At 37.2% G+C, this 16,203-nt stretch overlaps 1 protein-coding gene across 1 annotated transcript in view; it reads right to left on the reverse strand.

Annotated features, from left to right (window-relative positions):
* The window catches only part of GUCY1B1 (guanylate cyclase 1 soluble subunit beta 1), a 40,512-nt gene that overhangs the window by 4,467 nt on the left and 19,842 nt on the right, over nt 1-16,203 (reverse strand). Inside the window, exons 4-12 of the mRNA XM_005415581.3 lie at nt 14,506-14,703; nt 6,957-7,187; nt 6,447-6,563; nt 5,489-5,622; nt 4,849-5,046; nt 2,877-3,114; nt 1,864-2,004; nt 544-698; nt 104-230 (exon numbers count right to left, since the gene is read on the reverse strand). Coding sequence (XP_005415638.2) covers nt 104-230; nt 544-698; nt 1,864-2,004; nt 2,877-3,114; nt 4,849-5,046; nt 5,489-5,622; nt 6,447-6,563; nt 6,957-7,187; nt 14,506-14,703 — 1,539 coding nt within the window. The remainder of the gene's footprint in view (nt 1-103; nt 231-543; nt 699-1,863; nt 2,005-2,876; nt 3,115-4,848; nt 5,047-5,488; nt 5,623-6,446; nt 6,564-6,956; nt 7,188-14,505; nt 14,704-16,203) is intronic.

Raw genomic sequence — 16,203 nt, forward strand, 5'->3', positions numbered from 1 at the left:
GGAACATTTAGTTTTGCAAATGTAAATGTATCTCCGTGGTTTAGATTAAATTTTTAATGTTTATGTTTGGAAAAAAACAAAATTACACTCTAGTTACTCATACCTCTGTCTCTGTACTCTTTCTGGACAAAAACCAAACCTGCATTGGTTCTTTTTTGCCCTTCATAGAAACTGGACCTCTGTACTCCAGGTGGAACTGAGGATCTGAATTTTCTGGTGTCATAAGACACCTGAAATTGAAAGAGAAAACATAGAAATGAATGGACTTTGCATGCATGCCAGACACTATGTAAAATATTAAACATGCTACCTGTATGTGGGCAGACTACCAAAAGATTCAACCATCTCTACATCATTGTTATATTTGCAGATCAATACCTGTGTACCATAATGCAGTTTGCCATAGAGCTTCATGAGAACTCACATACTTAAATAATGGTTGCAGGAGGACTGTCATTTTCAACTCCAAAAAAACTTTATGGTATGCTGACAAAGTGATTTATTTTAAGATGCCAATACCAATAAGAATAATACATTACTCACCGGTAAGTATATTCAGAGACATTGATCTTTCCCTTTTCTCCAGTAGTTTCTGTTCTGCTTGTAAGATTGACCGTATTTCCAAAGAGACAGTACCGTGGCATCCTTTGACCTATGACACCTGTGACTACCTCACCAGTATGGATTCCTATGGTTATCTTTAGAGAGAAAAAATTAAGTTTGAATATTCAAAAGTAATGTAATTAATCTGCTGCCTCTGACTAAACACAGGCAACATGCTACTTTATATCTACTAGAGTTTATTTTCCCAAAGTGATACTCCTGCTTCTTCAAAGCCTTGCATTTTGTGGGTTTTGTCACTTTGTTTTTTAACTTTAGTACAATGTCATGCCTCTGCCTTCCACATGAACAATCAAAGTCTGTAATTTTCCAGCATCCACCCTGCTGTTATTATGTACTGTGAAAATAAAAAAAGAGGTGGGCAGAGAGGCATACTCTGCAGGTCTGTGTTTAATGACTGCTCAGAAGGTGCAGAAAAGGATGGCACAGGTCAAGAAAAAAGATGTTTCTCAAATGAAAAATCATGGTATTTTGTATTCAGAAGGTAAAGAGATAGGACAGAGGTTTGGAGAAGCTCATTCTAGTAGCACATTACAGTTACTGTAAAGTCCCAAATCAAACCTTCTCACTGCTTTGCTCCATGATAAAGTGAAGTACACAGCTCTGAGCTAGGTGACAGAACAGCAGCATTCATGTAAATAGAAATATGCACTGCACTCATTAATCATTTTCAGCTCACAGCCTTCTGACGAGGACGGTCAATGCTGCTTGCCCAGTTCTGTATCAGTGCTACAACATCTCCAGAAAGTCCCACAGTGAGTGAAATTCCACTAATATACACTGGTGTCAGTAATCATTGCTGTACCTGTCTGTGGAACTGTAATTCTCTTTTTAATGCAATAAATAGTGTCTCATTCCGACATGAGGATCTGAGGCATGATGAAAAATATCAGGGAGGGAATATTATTTTTCTGCTCCTTGAGTTGAAGAAGACTCAACAAATTATACTTGATGCATAATAGGAATTCACTGATTATATTGAAATTATCAGAAAACAGACACAAATGATGTGGACCTAAATAAGTCCTTTACCCTTTAAAGCACAATAAGCATTTTAAGGTCTGGGCACTGGACATGTAACAACTACATGTGACTTCTCATATTATTTGTATATATCAGTCTCAAAATCTAACAATAACAAGGCCCATGCCTTGCATGGACTGGGACTAGAGTATTTTCTTATTTCAAAACATTATCATGCTGTCAAAGAAAGGGTTTTCATTCAAGCTCACATTTACTAACCTGTACAGGCTCACCATCTACTTGAACTTGGCCTGCAATTTCCATCATATCCAAAGCCAGGTGGCAGATAGATCGTGCATGGTGCATGCAAGGCTCTGGCAGACCACTCACTGTCATATACTTGTCCCCAACTGTTTCCACCTGTCAAGATAGATATTTTTCAATTACTTCATTATTATGGTTTTTAGGGTACTAGAATTGATGTAGTGCTTCAAGACTGCTTCTCCTTTAAAAGAGTTCCCTTTCCCTTTCATTCAAATCACCCTAATTACTGTCATCTCTGCTTGTTATTGAAGGGGATTTATCATAAACCCACAATACAGCAACTTACAATGACTGTGATTGTATAAACCTGAGTCTCTCTTCTGGTGTCATCTGAATGAAACTGAGCTCTATGTTTGTTCTGACTCATATCCTTAATTCACATGGTACAGGACACAAAATTCAGTTCTAGCAAGACCTAGGAATGAACCTCATAGATATAAACACACAAGAAAACACATGTACATATATATGGGATGCATATGTATCTATCTCTGTACCTTCCTGCTACCAGCCACATTTGCAACTACACCTCACTCCTGAAGTGAATGAATAGTAATGATTAACTGAATAGTAAGTCATAATTTACAATTAGAAGACCCGGGAATAGAACTGAAAAACTTAAAGCACAAGTTCAGAAGAACCACAAATGGCTTGTGTAAGTTCACATCAGCTAAATGTGGAAGTACATTTATATGTCCAGCTAATGGGTGACTGAAAAAATCATGATGAGAACTTAGCACTTAATGTTCCTTCAGACATTTAGAGATAACCAAAATACTCTTCTGTAGCTATCTAATATCAGGTAACACAGCTCAGACTGAGAACATAAGTTGTTTTTTTTTAAAGCCTAAAATCCAGGAAGATTGGATTTTGCTACAGCTTAATGCTATGAAGTTTTGTTTTTATAATTTACCATAGTAAATTACAGAAAAGTAACAGATTAGATACTTCAAAAATCTTATGCTTACCTTATAAACAAATGGATTCCTTCGTGAATCAGTCAGAATATCAAACCTTGTGTAAAGATCATTTAAAAGATTGACAATTTTCATGGCTCCCTCTCCAGAGGCATGTTTGCTACAAAAGGCATTGAAGCCCACAATGCCACTGAAGAGAATGGTGACGTTGTCGTAGCGCTTGGCTGGAACAGGGCGCTTGTGTCTCAGCTCATTTGCCACTGATGGTGGCAGAACAGAGTACAGCAACCTACAGAGGTAAGGAAAGAAAGGCAAAAGTGAAAAAAGAGAATCTGAAGAAAGCTGTTTACAGCAGCACTCTTCATATATTAACTTCTACCCCCCCACAGGGTTTATAATGTACTCCTATCATCAATAAGCAATAGAAAAGGTGTTTGCTGAAGAATATGTTATTTGGAAAACAGGAAGTGATCTACATCAGCATATCATTTCAAATACATTAATATACATCTAAATTATCAACAAAATGAGACATGTATTACTAATTCTTCTGACATGATTTGTTAGTAGTGTCTTGGATCATTTTTACTTCTTTCTGCCACATCCTCAGCTCATATAATATGGTTTTTCTCACAGAACCATAAAAACTGCAAAAAAGACCAGAGAGAAAAAAAAAGAGATCAAACAGTTTTCCATTTCTGATCAATTCATGATTGATCAGGCATTTTTAAATGCTTCCTCTCTGTTGAGCATGCTGGGTTTAGGGTCTAGAGTGTCTTTTTAATAGTCTATACGATGTATTAACACTTGTTCATATTATAAATTATGCAAATAAAATCCAATCACACAGAAATTCACCCTATTCTCATGTGTCTTCCTTCAACTATCTAACTCCTATCTTAAGGTCCATTTCCCTCCTGAAGATCTCTGACTGTTTCACAAATCTTGAACATCATTTTGTACACAGCCTCCTGCACAATCCCTCATTAGTCGCATTTTTGGCAAGTTCACTACTTAAGTTATAATTAGTGAATACTTTTGGCACATCACACAGTAAGTGACACTATCTGTTCCAGCAGCTGCTATGAAGGCAAGAATTCCTGAAGATAAAATGACTTTATAAAGTAAGCCAACAGGAATGAAGAGAAAAAATACTTCTTAGGCTTTGTTTTCTCTGTTTCTCCTGTCCATCCCTTTCAAGTATTTTTAAAATAATTTCCATTACAGAAAAAAACATATCTATCAATAGAATTAATAAAGAGATGGAACTGTGTTTTATAAATAACTCCATGCTACTTTTCACACAAGTTTTTGTTTAATTTGCCAATCATTGTTGAGCTGAAATGCCATAGACTAATGACATTTGAAATTGACTTTATAGTTATCTATAGTACTGGATTTGGGGCCCAATGCACACTCACTGTTATGTGTTATTTTTATGTACTTATATCTAGACAAACCCAAATTTATTTCTACAAGTAAGTATTACATCAAATTCATAGCACTAAGCAATTTATTTCTACAAGTAAGTATTACATCAAATTCATAGCATTAAGCTATTGCAAAGTTTCAGCTTTACATAAACTGTTTTCAAGGTTTATAAGATATGTTTTTCTGTTCTATTATCCTGTGCCAGAAAGACAAAAGTTGGTTTACTGAACTCTGTCAAATAACAGCACTTGGGCATTCATCAAATTCACCTTCACTACAGTGACTGCATGTAAGTTTCCAAAATTTTAGGTAATTCACATGTAAAAATGAATTGTCAGCTCATTTTTTATAACTTTTCTTGTCAGGGAGGGAGCCATCAAAACATCTCGGCATAGAATGGCCTAGACTGTGGGTGACATTTGACAATCTAAATAAAGAAATACTCTATTAAATGTTCTTTCTCGACTCCAAAATTACCAGTCCTGATCATCTCTGATATTCCTCACAAGATTCTGTTATTCGTTAAAGAAGGTAGCTATAAATAATTTATTGCTCTGAGTGTTTCAGCCCAAAACTGGGATTTGGTTCTTACGTGTCTGTCTTTTTCTTTTCATCCTCCAGTGCACGCAGTGTGTGCTGCAGTCGGTCGGTGAGGATCTCAAGCTCCTGAGTCAGTTTATATTCCTCTCGGAACTGCTCTCCCAAAAGAACCAGATCACGGGTAGCATCATGCAGTGGGATATCACTCAGATATAAACCTCTCCTGGTTAAATCATCCAAGTTCATCACACTGCAAAGCAGAGAAATATACAATAATATGGGTAAAATGAAACTTGCCAAAGGAGCATTTAAAACTCAAATAAACAGCAGTCTGCTGAATAACAGTAGAAAGATGAAGCTTCTGAACTTGTGATGAGCTGTACAACATATCCCTTCTAGGAAACACCTAGATAAAACCGAAAGATAAAACTTGCTAAAAAAAAAATTGAATATGAGGAATAACCATTTGTACAAACTGGACCAGAGCAAGCCAATGTTTATACTGAGTATTTAATACTCAGTCAAGTTGCAATGTTTAAATGCTCCTACCTCTTTTAGTATAAACACATCAAAATCAATTAAATCAATACTGGAACCAATTAGTCTCTGTAGTACTACTCTCATAAGTGTTGTTAAAATTAGTAATTGTAAAATGAAAATCAATATCATAGAACTCTCTAGGTTTGAAGTACCTTGGTGAACAAAGAAAGAGAATGCTGTCTGCTTCAGGCAAGTAGATCATTTGCCCTTTCAGGCGTAAGCAGCTGATTTCTGTGCCAGTCAGTTCATCTTCACACTCCAACTTTTCCACATCCAACAGCCCCTCCTGGGGATGAAAAGCCACCACTGTGTAAGGGCAATGGTGTGTTATGCACCAGGCCTAGTCTGTAAGTGCATTCACTAGAAAAGCAGTCAGAATATTTGGAATAGACTTACAGCTTACATTAAGCCCTGATTAACTTCTCGTTTGAACACCATGCACTGTCTGTAATTTAATACAATGATTTGCTACCATGAAGACACAAAGCATGGTATCTTTCTTTACATTCATGTTTGCAACTCTTTGTTTTCCACATTGCTCCTTAACAATAGTTTTGATAATAGTATTGCCTGCTCTGTGAAGTTCTATCTGTGCCTGGGATCATCTCCTAGAAATCATCCTGGTTTCTCTCAGGTACAGTTTTCTATAAATAAACAGGCTCCTTGATGTAGTAGGTGTTACTCTACCAACTGCATCTGCTCATATCACACACCTTGTCTCCTGTCCTCTTTAGGGAACACAACACAGACCTTTTTATGAACATAGGAGCCCAAGCAAGAACACATTTCATATTTGTCTCCCACACTCGTATGAAGTAAAGTAAATGTAATTACCCCTCTACATTTTCTTTGATACAACACACAAACTAGACTGGCCCCTTGCAGAGAAGGCATCATGCATGAAGTGTGTTTACTTCACCATTCCTATAAAACACTCTGCTTAACAGCTATTCACAAATTCATACCTGTGACTCTCTCTTGGCTCAAGACTCAAAAAGGTCTGAGCATACTACAGAGAATTTTCTCTGAAGACTTCTGAGCTTTCTGCACTTCTTACCTCTTCAAAGCACACTTCCTTAAAGAAAAACTGGGAAAATATTCTCTAGTTACCTTAGTCCTCAGTACAAAGACTGTATTGATATGGGAGAGGATCCCATGGAAGCTAATATCAATATGAGGCCGGACCAAGGAGAAAACTGACAACAGACTGCAATTTCCTGGCTGCAGCTAGAATATTAAAAAACAGAAAAAAGAAAAAAAAACCCAACTGTTATACTTTATAATAAAAATACACATAGAGCAATTATATTCCATTTTATTAGATGAAAATACTGAATAGAAGAGAATTTATGCATCTCTCCATTGAATAACAAGGTTTTTAAATTATTCTCTGACTGAATAAGGACATGACCATAAGGAACAAAACTGTTGTAGAATTAGGTTATTTTCAAGTCCTTTTTCTAACAAGAGAAGCGCAATTTCGTAAATATTATACACTTACAAAGGAATGCTGTTTAGACAGAGAATCCTAAATCTGTTTTATTCATCTTTATAATTAACCTGTGAAGCATCTATCACTACGAATTTTCTATGGCTATCAATGCACAAGAATCATCTAACCTGTGGAAGGACTCTGTATATAGCATTGCCACATTGTGTGACCACCAGATCTCTGTCAAATATGATGTGGAAAGGAAATGCCTTGCAGAAGGTGTAGGGACTGATGCGAGACTCTTGGGTACCGTTTTCTTCAAATCTGTCAAGGTCCTCATAGTAGTCCTCTTCTTTAGATTCTTTTTCTTCAATTAAAAATTGAATGTGGTCACATTCCTCATTCCTCTGTTGAATAACCTAGAGAAATGAAGAAAAAATGAAAAGCTGAAAATTCTGCTACTCATTAGTAACTGGAGTGCTACTATGGAGACCGGAATGTATTTAGAGGAGAAAGATAAATTCAAGAATTATATTCACATCTTGAAAAATACCATATTCTAGTAAGAATTTCTGATTTCACAGTCTTTGTAATTACAGGTGAATAATTATGCCTTTGCTTAGCCACAGTTGCTCTCTACAAGAGCAACATATTGAAGATCACCCAAATACAATTTATTAAGCCTGAGTGAAATGCAAATCCTGAAACAAGGCATCAAGACTCAGGTTGTGCTTTCCTTTTTTTCTTGCCAAAAAATAGGGTGGCTCCTTCCCCTGAAATGAACCTGTGTGAGCTTTGAATCCCACAGAACCCCTGAATCCTTATTTTGATCAATGTTGCTTGCAAGGTCTATAACACAACAGCAAATAGTGCTGACTGTTTAGTGATGACTAAATAGTGCTAAGAGGGTGGGTGTGTCACTGACAGCAAGAAGGAAAGTGCATGGAGCACATGTTAGGATATACAGTCCTTATACATTACAGCAGACTTCAAGATCAGAGCCAACAGACAAAACTAAAAGCAATCTTCTCTGGGCTGTATTCCATATTAAAGGAAATGACAGCAAAACTAGAATCATCTACATCAGTGGAATACCAAAAAGGTGTCCTTAACACAGCATTACACTCTTCAGTAATTTTACTCAAAGTTAGTAAAAAATATGAAATTAATAGGGATTATTTTGTTTGCAGCGAGAGTCATGTACGGCAATATAATTTAAGCTAATAACTAGTAGAATAACATCATTTACCCTGAGAAGCTAAATCCACCTCTTTTCAAATTTAATTAGACTTAATGATTGGAAAAGAACAATTCTAATTCTGTTTACATAGTATTGTTTTTCTGGAATCTGTTCCACCTGATTCTACTTTCATGTTGACTCTGATCCTAAAGGCACTGAAGCAAAAAAAAAAAGATTTCTTAAAATTTCTACAGCATCCTGATTTTGCCCTTTACACGTAGTCTTAACCACAGAGATTAACAGTTACAATTTGAAAACAGAACAGATATGCACAAACACTGCAACTGATCCCTAAGATGTTAAGTTTATTAAATATTTGATCTCGAAAACTGCCAAAAATAGTACTTGATGGGCTAGGGAGTGCTGATGCCTTTATTTGCTCCTAAACAAATGGAGGAATGTAAAACAACAAAACAGTATTTTATTGCTAAATGATGATTAATTTAAGGTGGCAGTGTTCTTTGATCTATAAATTGACTGCTCATTTGAAGGAAAGAGAGGCTCCTCTGGAGGTCAGTTTAGAGGAAGAGCCCGATTTAGGCGCTCTATAGCTGTGTGCTGCATTATTTTCCTCTTTCTATTGCTTATGTAAGTAACTTAGAGAAAGATCAGCCTACTAAATTTACCAGTTAATGTAGGTACCCAAAGCTGAATGTAAAAATAAATTCAAATGTTGATGATGAGAAAACCTAACTGCCTCAAAAATTGTACTGGTAATCCACATCTCAGTGTATGACAAGGATAAGTGGGAAATTATGACCTAATAAGGGGTAAGCCTCAGAAAAATATAAATGGTGGTCATCTGAGGAAAACACATGAAGTGGGTTTGTCTAGGAGAATGGAACATAGTAGATGAACACCTAGTTTTCCTCTGAATTCAGAATTTAAAGGTTTTCCACATCTTCCTTTTAAATCATTATCCCTGAAATTGTGAGAGACTGTGGTCATATTGAAAATTATCAGAAGGCAGTCAAGAGTCAGCTCTTACTTTCTATCACTCATGCACACTCTCACAAGTTTTATTTTAACAGTACCATTATTGTGGCCAGAGATAGCTGAGATTACACACAGAAACCTTTTTCAAATTGTGGAGATTTGTCTCTAGAACTGATCTATGCTTCCAGATTATTTCCAGTCTTGGATCTTACTTTAAAGTGTTGCTCTTGCCACAAATGGAAGAAAAAACCTGCATATTTTGGATAAAAACCTTCTTAATTCAGCAAAGCTGATTTTAAAGAAGCTCATAATTTTTAAGGAAATGTTCATATTAACAACACATCACCTTCCAAACAGATTATCTCCTTATAGCCATCTTACTCACTGCACACTAGTATTCTGTTACCAACCTGTACTTACAGACTTTCTCCTGCAACAATGCAGCATTCAACAGGTTGCTTTTAATAACTTCCCACTTTATTTCATTTATTATAAATGAATGATGCATCAGTGAACAGAACTCAGGCTTAGATTAAGAAAACTACCTATAAAAATAGAACTGCTACATGCTTCCAGACATCCAGCTAGTTTGAGCCATGACCCTCTACAGATCCTACAAGCTCACAGAGTGACAAAGTCAGTCCTCACAAATGCTGTGCTATTTTCCTAACCTTTACAGATCAGAACTGTGCCAGTAACAGTGAAAAGCTGCAAATTTCCCAAGCATCTTCAAGTTCATTTGAAACACTATTTTTGACTAGACTCCGGGGCATCTAGAAATGCCTGCTGTATTAGTGCAACATGCTAGTGCAGCAAATGAACACCAGGGCAAACACACGGACATGTGTCAGACCTACAAGACAGACACAGAGCCAGCAGCACATTCCTGGTAAACATGATATGCTGTGGACATAGCTGGTTTATGCAATTTTATTCTGATTATTCATGCACAGACACTTATTAACAGATGCTTTAATCATACCCCTCTCCAGGCTACAAAATCTACCAATGCATCCCTAATTAACTTCCCAATGGATATGCAATTTCATTATGTCTTTTCTGCTCATACAACTTATGAACTATCTAATCTTCCTATCTCATTACATCATTCACCTTGTCAGCAAATTCAAAATCAGCACTTTCGACTGTGAATATAAGATGTTAAATTCTGTTCCTTCACCCTGGCATCTATAGATCCAACCTAACTGGCCAGATATTTATCTGGCATAAGGACCTGCCCTAGATACTCCGATAAGCTTAAGTAGAATAGAACTTATCTACTGTTTCATTCTGCAAGCAAAGTTTGCAAGCCACACAATTTCAGTATCATTTAAATATTGTTGAAGAAGCCTCTGATAAATGCTTGACAAATCAAAGTTCAGTCACAAAGCAACAAAGCCAGCAATCAAGTCTAATTCTTCCTCCCCCTGCAGTCTTAGCTGGTGAAGTGACATCAGTTCACAATGTCTAAGAGCTCAATCACCATAGTAACTGCAGTTAAAACTGAAGGAAGAAATCATTCTCTTGGTTTCAAAGAGAATATATAACATCTTACTGCTAACCTGCCTGTGCCTTCCAGGAGATGTGGCTTCAGAGTTTGTCCTTGCCGAATCAAGTGAAAAGTCACACCAATATTTCAGGGAATGACGATTGAGAGAAAAGTTATTTTAAAATGAGTGTGGTTTAATGTATTTGGTGAGCTTCACACAAGATATTAAATCAAGAAGTATTGCTGTGATACAGAATATATAATGAGCACATGCTATCTGTTAAGCTGTCACTATGTGTTTACAAGACTCAATTCTGTACATCTGAGCATATCCCCAGGACACACTCATATTTCAGCATGGCAGGATAGAATGTCCTTGGACAGGGCTCTTTTTTGATGAGATTGTGAAAATTAATACAAAAACAGAGGGGTTTTGCCCTTTAAAGGCCAATACAGCATGAAATTTTTGATCTCTTCTGATCAAAACTGACTGTGCAATGCTGCTTAACAAAGTTCGCTGTAGCTGCTTCAGAATGATCTCAAGACAAAGGAGTTCACTGCGGAAATGGCAGTGGAAAACTTTCAGTTTTGCATACCCAAAGATAGAACCATTGGGATATCTGTCCCTGGCAGCTGGCTTCAGAGCAGACTGTCTCACTTCACCAAACCACTGTGCCTGGAGATAGTGAAGTTTACAGCTGCCCCAGTGCCAAAATTAGAGACTGACCATGCTCCATGACTGACTTATCTTCACGCACAGTTAGCATTGCAATGTGTGGACCAGTACTGCTTGTCTCCCATGACAAGTACCCAAGTATTTTTTAGATCAGCTCTCCAGCTGGTCACATCTTCACTTTGTTTTTTCACACTGCCATTAGTAAGCCTGAAATTACCGTCTTGTCAAGGACTTCCTCTGTTCTTTTCTCACTTTATATTGTAAAACATCTTCCTGATGTAAAAGATTTTGATAGTCTGCTCTCAAATAACAGAAATGCAGAAGTCTGCTCTCCCAACAGATTTTTGGGCTTTGCTGGATTATGTACAACACTCTTTGCTGACCATACCATTAGTAGCCTTGAGGGAATCCCTGTCCTGACTTCACCTTCACAGGTCACCTTCATTTATACACAAATAACCTCTGACAAGTGAAGCAAGAGAAGGCATAGCCAGTAGGCTGCTAACAGAGATCTCATGACAAAGTTTGTCACCAGCATTGTGATAATTTTTTAGTTTTCATACTGAGACTGGCAGAACATGAACATTCTCAGCACATACACAAAGTCAGCAACAATTTTTGAGACAATACCTGCTGCAAAAATTATTTAGTCTCAGCTCTATTTGCTAAAAATGGATTACCATATCAGAGAAGATAAGGAAAATTGGATTTGAACTAATTAATCAATTAATGTCAACTTGGGCTTTCCTGAACTATTCAAACAGAATTTTGAATCCAAGTTCAAAACAAATTGGTTTCCTTTCAGGGCTAGCAACACCCAACAGAAACAAAATTACACTTCCTCCTCAACTCCATCCCCCCTTTCCTTCTGCATGCACATACTCTAGGTGTTAAAAGAGAATGTACACTTCCTGAAGCACACCATTCTGGAAAAAGGAAGCCCTACTTTATTTCAGAAGATGTATGGTTTTAGAAATATATATGCACACACAAAATTGTTCTGTGTGAGACTGAAGAAGGGTGATAGAATTAAAACTTTTTTTCTATTTGGCTATTCTCTACCAAAAGAAACAATGTGAGACAAAACAAGAACAGCAGTTCTTTAATATTTAGTTTCTTCTTGCGATCATTAGCTGGTTTTCTCTGCAGGTTGAGGAAGGTGATCCCCTCTCCTCAGCACTGGAAAGGCCACACCTGGAGTGCTGTGTCCAGCTGTGGGTTCCTCAGCGCAAGAGAGATACAGAGCTACAAGACAGAGTCCACTCCCTCTAGGGAGGGCTGCTAAGATGATCAAGGCACTGGAGCATCTCTCAGAAGAGGAAAGGCTGAGACAGCCGGCACTGTTCAGCCTGGAGAGTAGATGGACAAGAGGCAATGGGCACAAACTGAAACACAGGATGTGTTGTCTGAACATCAGGAAACACTTTTCTACTGTGAGAGAAATGGAGCACTGGCACCTGCTGTCCAAATAATTTGCAGAGTCTCCATCCCTAGAGAGAGCTGAAAGATGTCTGAGCATGGCCCAGAACAGCTGGCCCTACATGGCCAGGCACAAGCAGGTGAGGTTAAACAAAATGACCTCCAGAAGTTCCTTCCAACCTCAGCCATTCTGTAACCCATGAAACAAAATCTAACCACTTAATGAAACAAAACCAGCATTATCAAAACCAATTAATCTCTGCTATACAGATTGTAATATATTAGACAAATTCAACCAAAGTTTCCTGAAAATACAGAATTAGAAGCATGTATTCTCTTAAGCAGATTTATATAAGCATTTCTTTAAAACAGATGGAGAAGAAAAGAGGATAATAAAGTCTTAAACATCAAATTGCAGATATCAACATTATACTAATATAAAGAGAACTGCAGAATTTACTAAGTCAGTCCTGTATTAGACTGTCATGTAAGTTGTTTGGATAAAGACATTTGAAAGGACAACTCAGAATCTTTCTATAAGTCAGAAGACAACTCCCATAATAACATTGGAAACTTTGAGCTAGGCACTCAGGTTTTTATCAGATTCAAAAAGAACCCCATTCTTCCTTAAGCAAAATGCTAATGAGGTTCAAACCAAAAATTTTATAGTAGAGGCACTGATTGGTCCACAAAACCTGAAGGAATTAAAAGCAATTCCATTGTTCTTCTGTGCTGTGCTGTTTCAAACAATGCATTGCTAACAGACTAAAACACAACAGCATTAATTCACTAAATTATGAGGCAAAGAATGGAGATGAAGTTGGTCTATTTTTTCTCCTATTCTCAGTATTTTGAACAGTGAAGCCACCTACTTATTACAATGCCAGACTTTACTTTAAAACCTTAACAAAGGTAAAAAAAAAATTTAAAAAAACCTGTTGTTTTGAATCCAGTTCACTTCCTCAGTATAGTTTATTTTATAACTTTTCACCAGCTGGAAGGCAGAGCTGAAGAAGCTGCTGAAGGACAAACCTGAGCACTGAGAGAAGAGGGACTGCTTAAGCTGCTACCAAAAGAAATGCTATCAAGCAACAGCTTCAGCACTTTTGCAGCCAACTTTCCAACATGGTGCTCCTTGTCTGTCTCAACACTTCAAATAAACAGGGAACTAAAAAGAGGATTGTTTTGATTGTGTTGTATCCTTCTGTATCTGATTACTAACACCTGCTGCAAAGTTTGAACTGTGGTTTCCTACAAAATAGAATCTAAACAAGGACACAAGTATATCACCCCACTATACACAACTAGACATCTACTATAAACCTGAGCTAGCTTAGAACAGGAAACTTAAAAGGCAAATACTTCAATACAGCAGTAAAAATATCTTTGTCATTGAGGAACATTTTTTTCACTTCTGGGGCTCTAGGTGCACATCCAGTCACACTTCCAAGCAATGACAGCAAGAAACCCACAAACATATATTTTTTTCTGGGAAGAACTTGGCATGCTAGCGGGGAGGAAAACAGTGCTTGCTGCCCAGGCCTCATCAATGAAGATCAGCCTCACAGTCTGCACACAGATGAAGAATATAGAACAAAGAGGAAATGTCTGTGTTCTCAGAGAACACAGCAGACAGTAAGAAATATATGCCAAACATAAAATAAAGGGGGAAAAAAGCACCCCAAATGAGCCAGTATTAATTTCTTTACACGTGCTCTTTATAATCCTTTTCTGAACAAGGGGATATTGTTCTGTACTGTTCCCAGTCAGGTCTGGCTGCCAATTAGAGCTGGCCTCTCAGCATACGGCTGTGTCCTTCAAGCAACACAAATGATGATGGCTCTCCCTGAGAGTCAGTACTGATGCCACTTCTTCACAGAAGACAGCAGCAGTGAAAATTACTGTTTGACATCACTTTCACCTTTGATTTTCTTGTTTTTTTCCTATTGAAAATAAGTATATTGCTTCAGACATTACCTTCATGTCTATTTCTGTACCATGGATCTGTTGAGCTACTGTTTTGATGATGCCAATGACAATATCCTGCAGACCTTCTCTTTCAGAATAGTAATGCAGAATGAGTCCCTTCCCCTTCTCTGCATCAGTGCATCTGAAGGAAGGGGCTCGCATACCCGGGTAAATTGTAGCAAGGTGGTCATGCAGAGCATCCAGGTTCTGGAAGAAGAAATTGAAAACATGATTGTAAGGCATTCACTCCCTATTTATGAAGAAAGTAAGCTCATATTTTGTCCAATCTGAACATCCCCTTTCTCCTAGTGCTCATACTTCTACACATTTGGCTTATTCTCTGTAGACCTGCCACCACAGCAGGCTTTTCAGGTAGCCCAAAATGTTCTATCCACCATGGCAACATTTGAACAATGAATGGCATAAAAATAAGGACTATTATAAATTACTCCAGATAGTAAGAAGTCGTGCTTGATTATGCTGTATTTTGAAACATTCAGATGCTTAAAGACCTTCTGTGTGTTTCTCAGTCTGGTACCTCATCCAGTTTCATTCCTCCTATTTCTTGTCTCTATAATCTCCTCTTCAAATATGAGTTCAGGAGCCAAATACAAATAAGCATGTCTAAATAAACATAAATCTTTGTCCTTATTATCAGTGAAAAAGCCTAGTTCTGACACCGTAAAATCAAGTTTACAGGGCCTGACAAAGTCCAAATTTTAAAGATTTAAATGCTTGAAAGACCAAACTCAAATATATCTTTTCTTTTGACAATAATTGAAAAATTCCACAAAATAAACAGAAATAGCACAGCTGTTGTAATAATTTATCAGGAAAAGTTGTTCAAAAAAGGGAAGAAATTTTTTTCCCTGCTATTCTCCCAGATATCTCACATATTTAAATTTCACAACTTTAAATTTCAACCAGACAAATTGTGATATGGGGAGGAAAGTTATATTATAAACTGATAGGCATACCTAATCAGGATATTAAAGAGAACAGTGAGATCAAAATCACACTTAAAACACAACACTTGATTCAACTTTGATTGTGAAGCAATTATCAAGGATCCAAGTTGCTATTTACTGTACATTTAACATAGAAAGAGAAACCTAGTTTGCAGGCCGTAGTTGTAACCCACAATTTTTTATTTATGCTCTAAAATTCATACATCACTTTGCATCTTAAGTCCAGAACATTACTGCATATTTTAAATGTTGTTCCTTCACGGCCCTGCAAGTGACTGCTACCACCAGGCTTTGCATATTGTTTTCTGCCAACATAGGAAGTGAAGTGAAAATATTTTCAATGTGCTGTCTGGGAAATTCTCCACCTTTCATGAGCATCTGTCGATCATCAATTTATGGAGGCACACTGAACTTGATTTCATGTGAGCTGTGAAGTGCTTGAACAGCTGCCTTTTCTCTTGGAGACCTCCAGACAAAATGACACTCTTAGCAATGAATTCCGTGGGATGCACTTAGCCTGGAATTTCCTCCTTCAGTTTTTCAGCTTGTTTCAAATTCATGTTTTTGTTGCTATATCAACATCTCCAAATTAGAACATGAAGAGGCAACAATCTGGGTGTCAATTCATTCCAGCTGTTACTGGGCACTGACAAAAAAACATAATGCTCGAAGGCAAATTCTGTAAGAATTTTGCAGGGTTCAAGACAATGAAATTGGAAAAGACTGGTTTGAAAGAGTG

The sequence above is a fragment of the Geospiza fortis genome, unplaced genomic scaffold (assembly GCF_000277835.1).
Source record: "Geospiza fortis unplaced genomic scaffold, GeoFor_1.0 scaffold40, whole genome shotgun sequence".
Taxonomy (NCBI): domain Eukaryota; kingdom Metazoa; phylum Chordata; class Aves; order Passeriformes; family Thraupidae; genus Geospiza; species Geospiza fortis.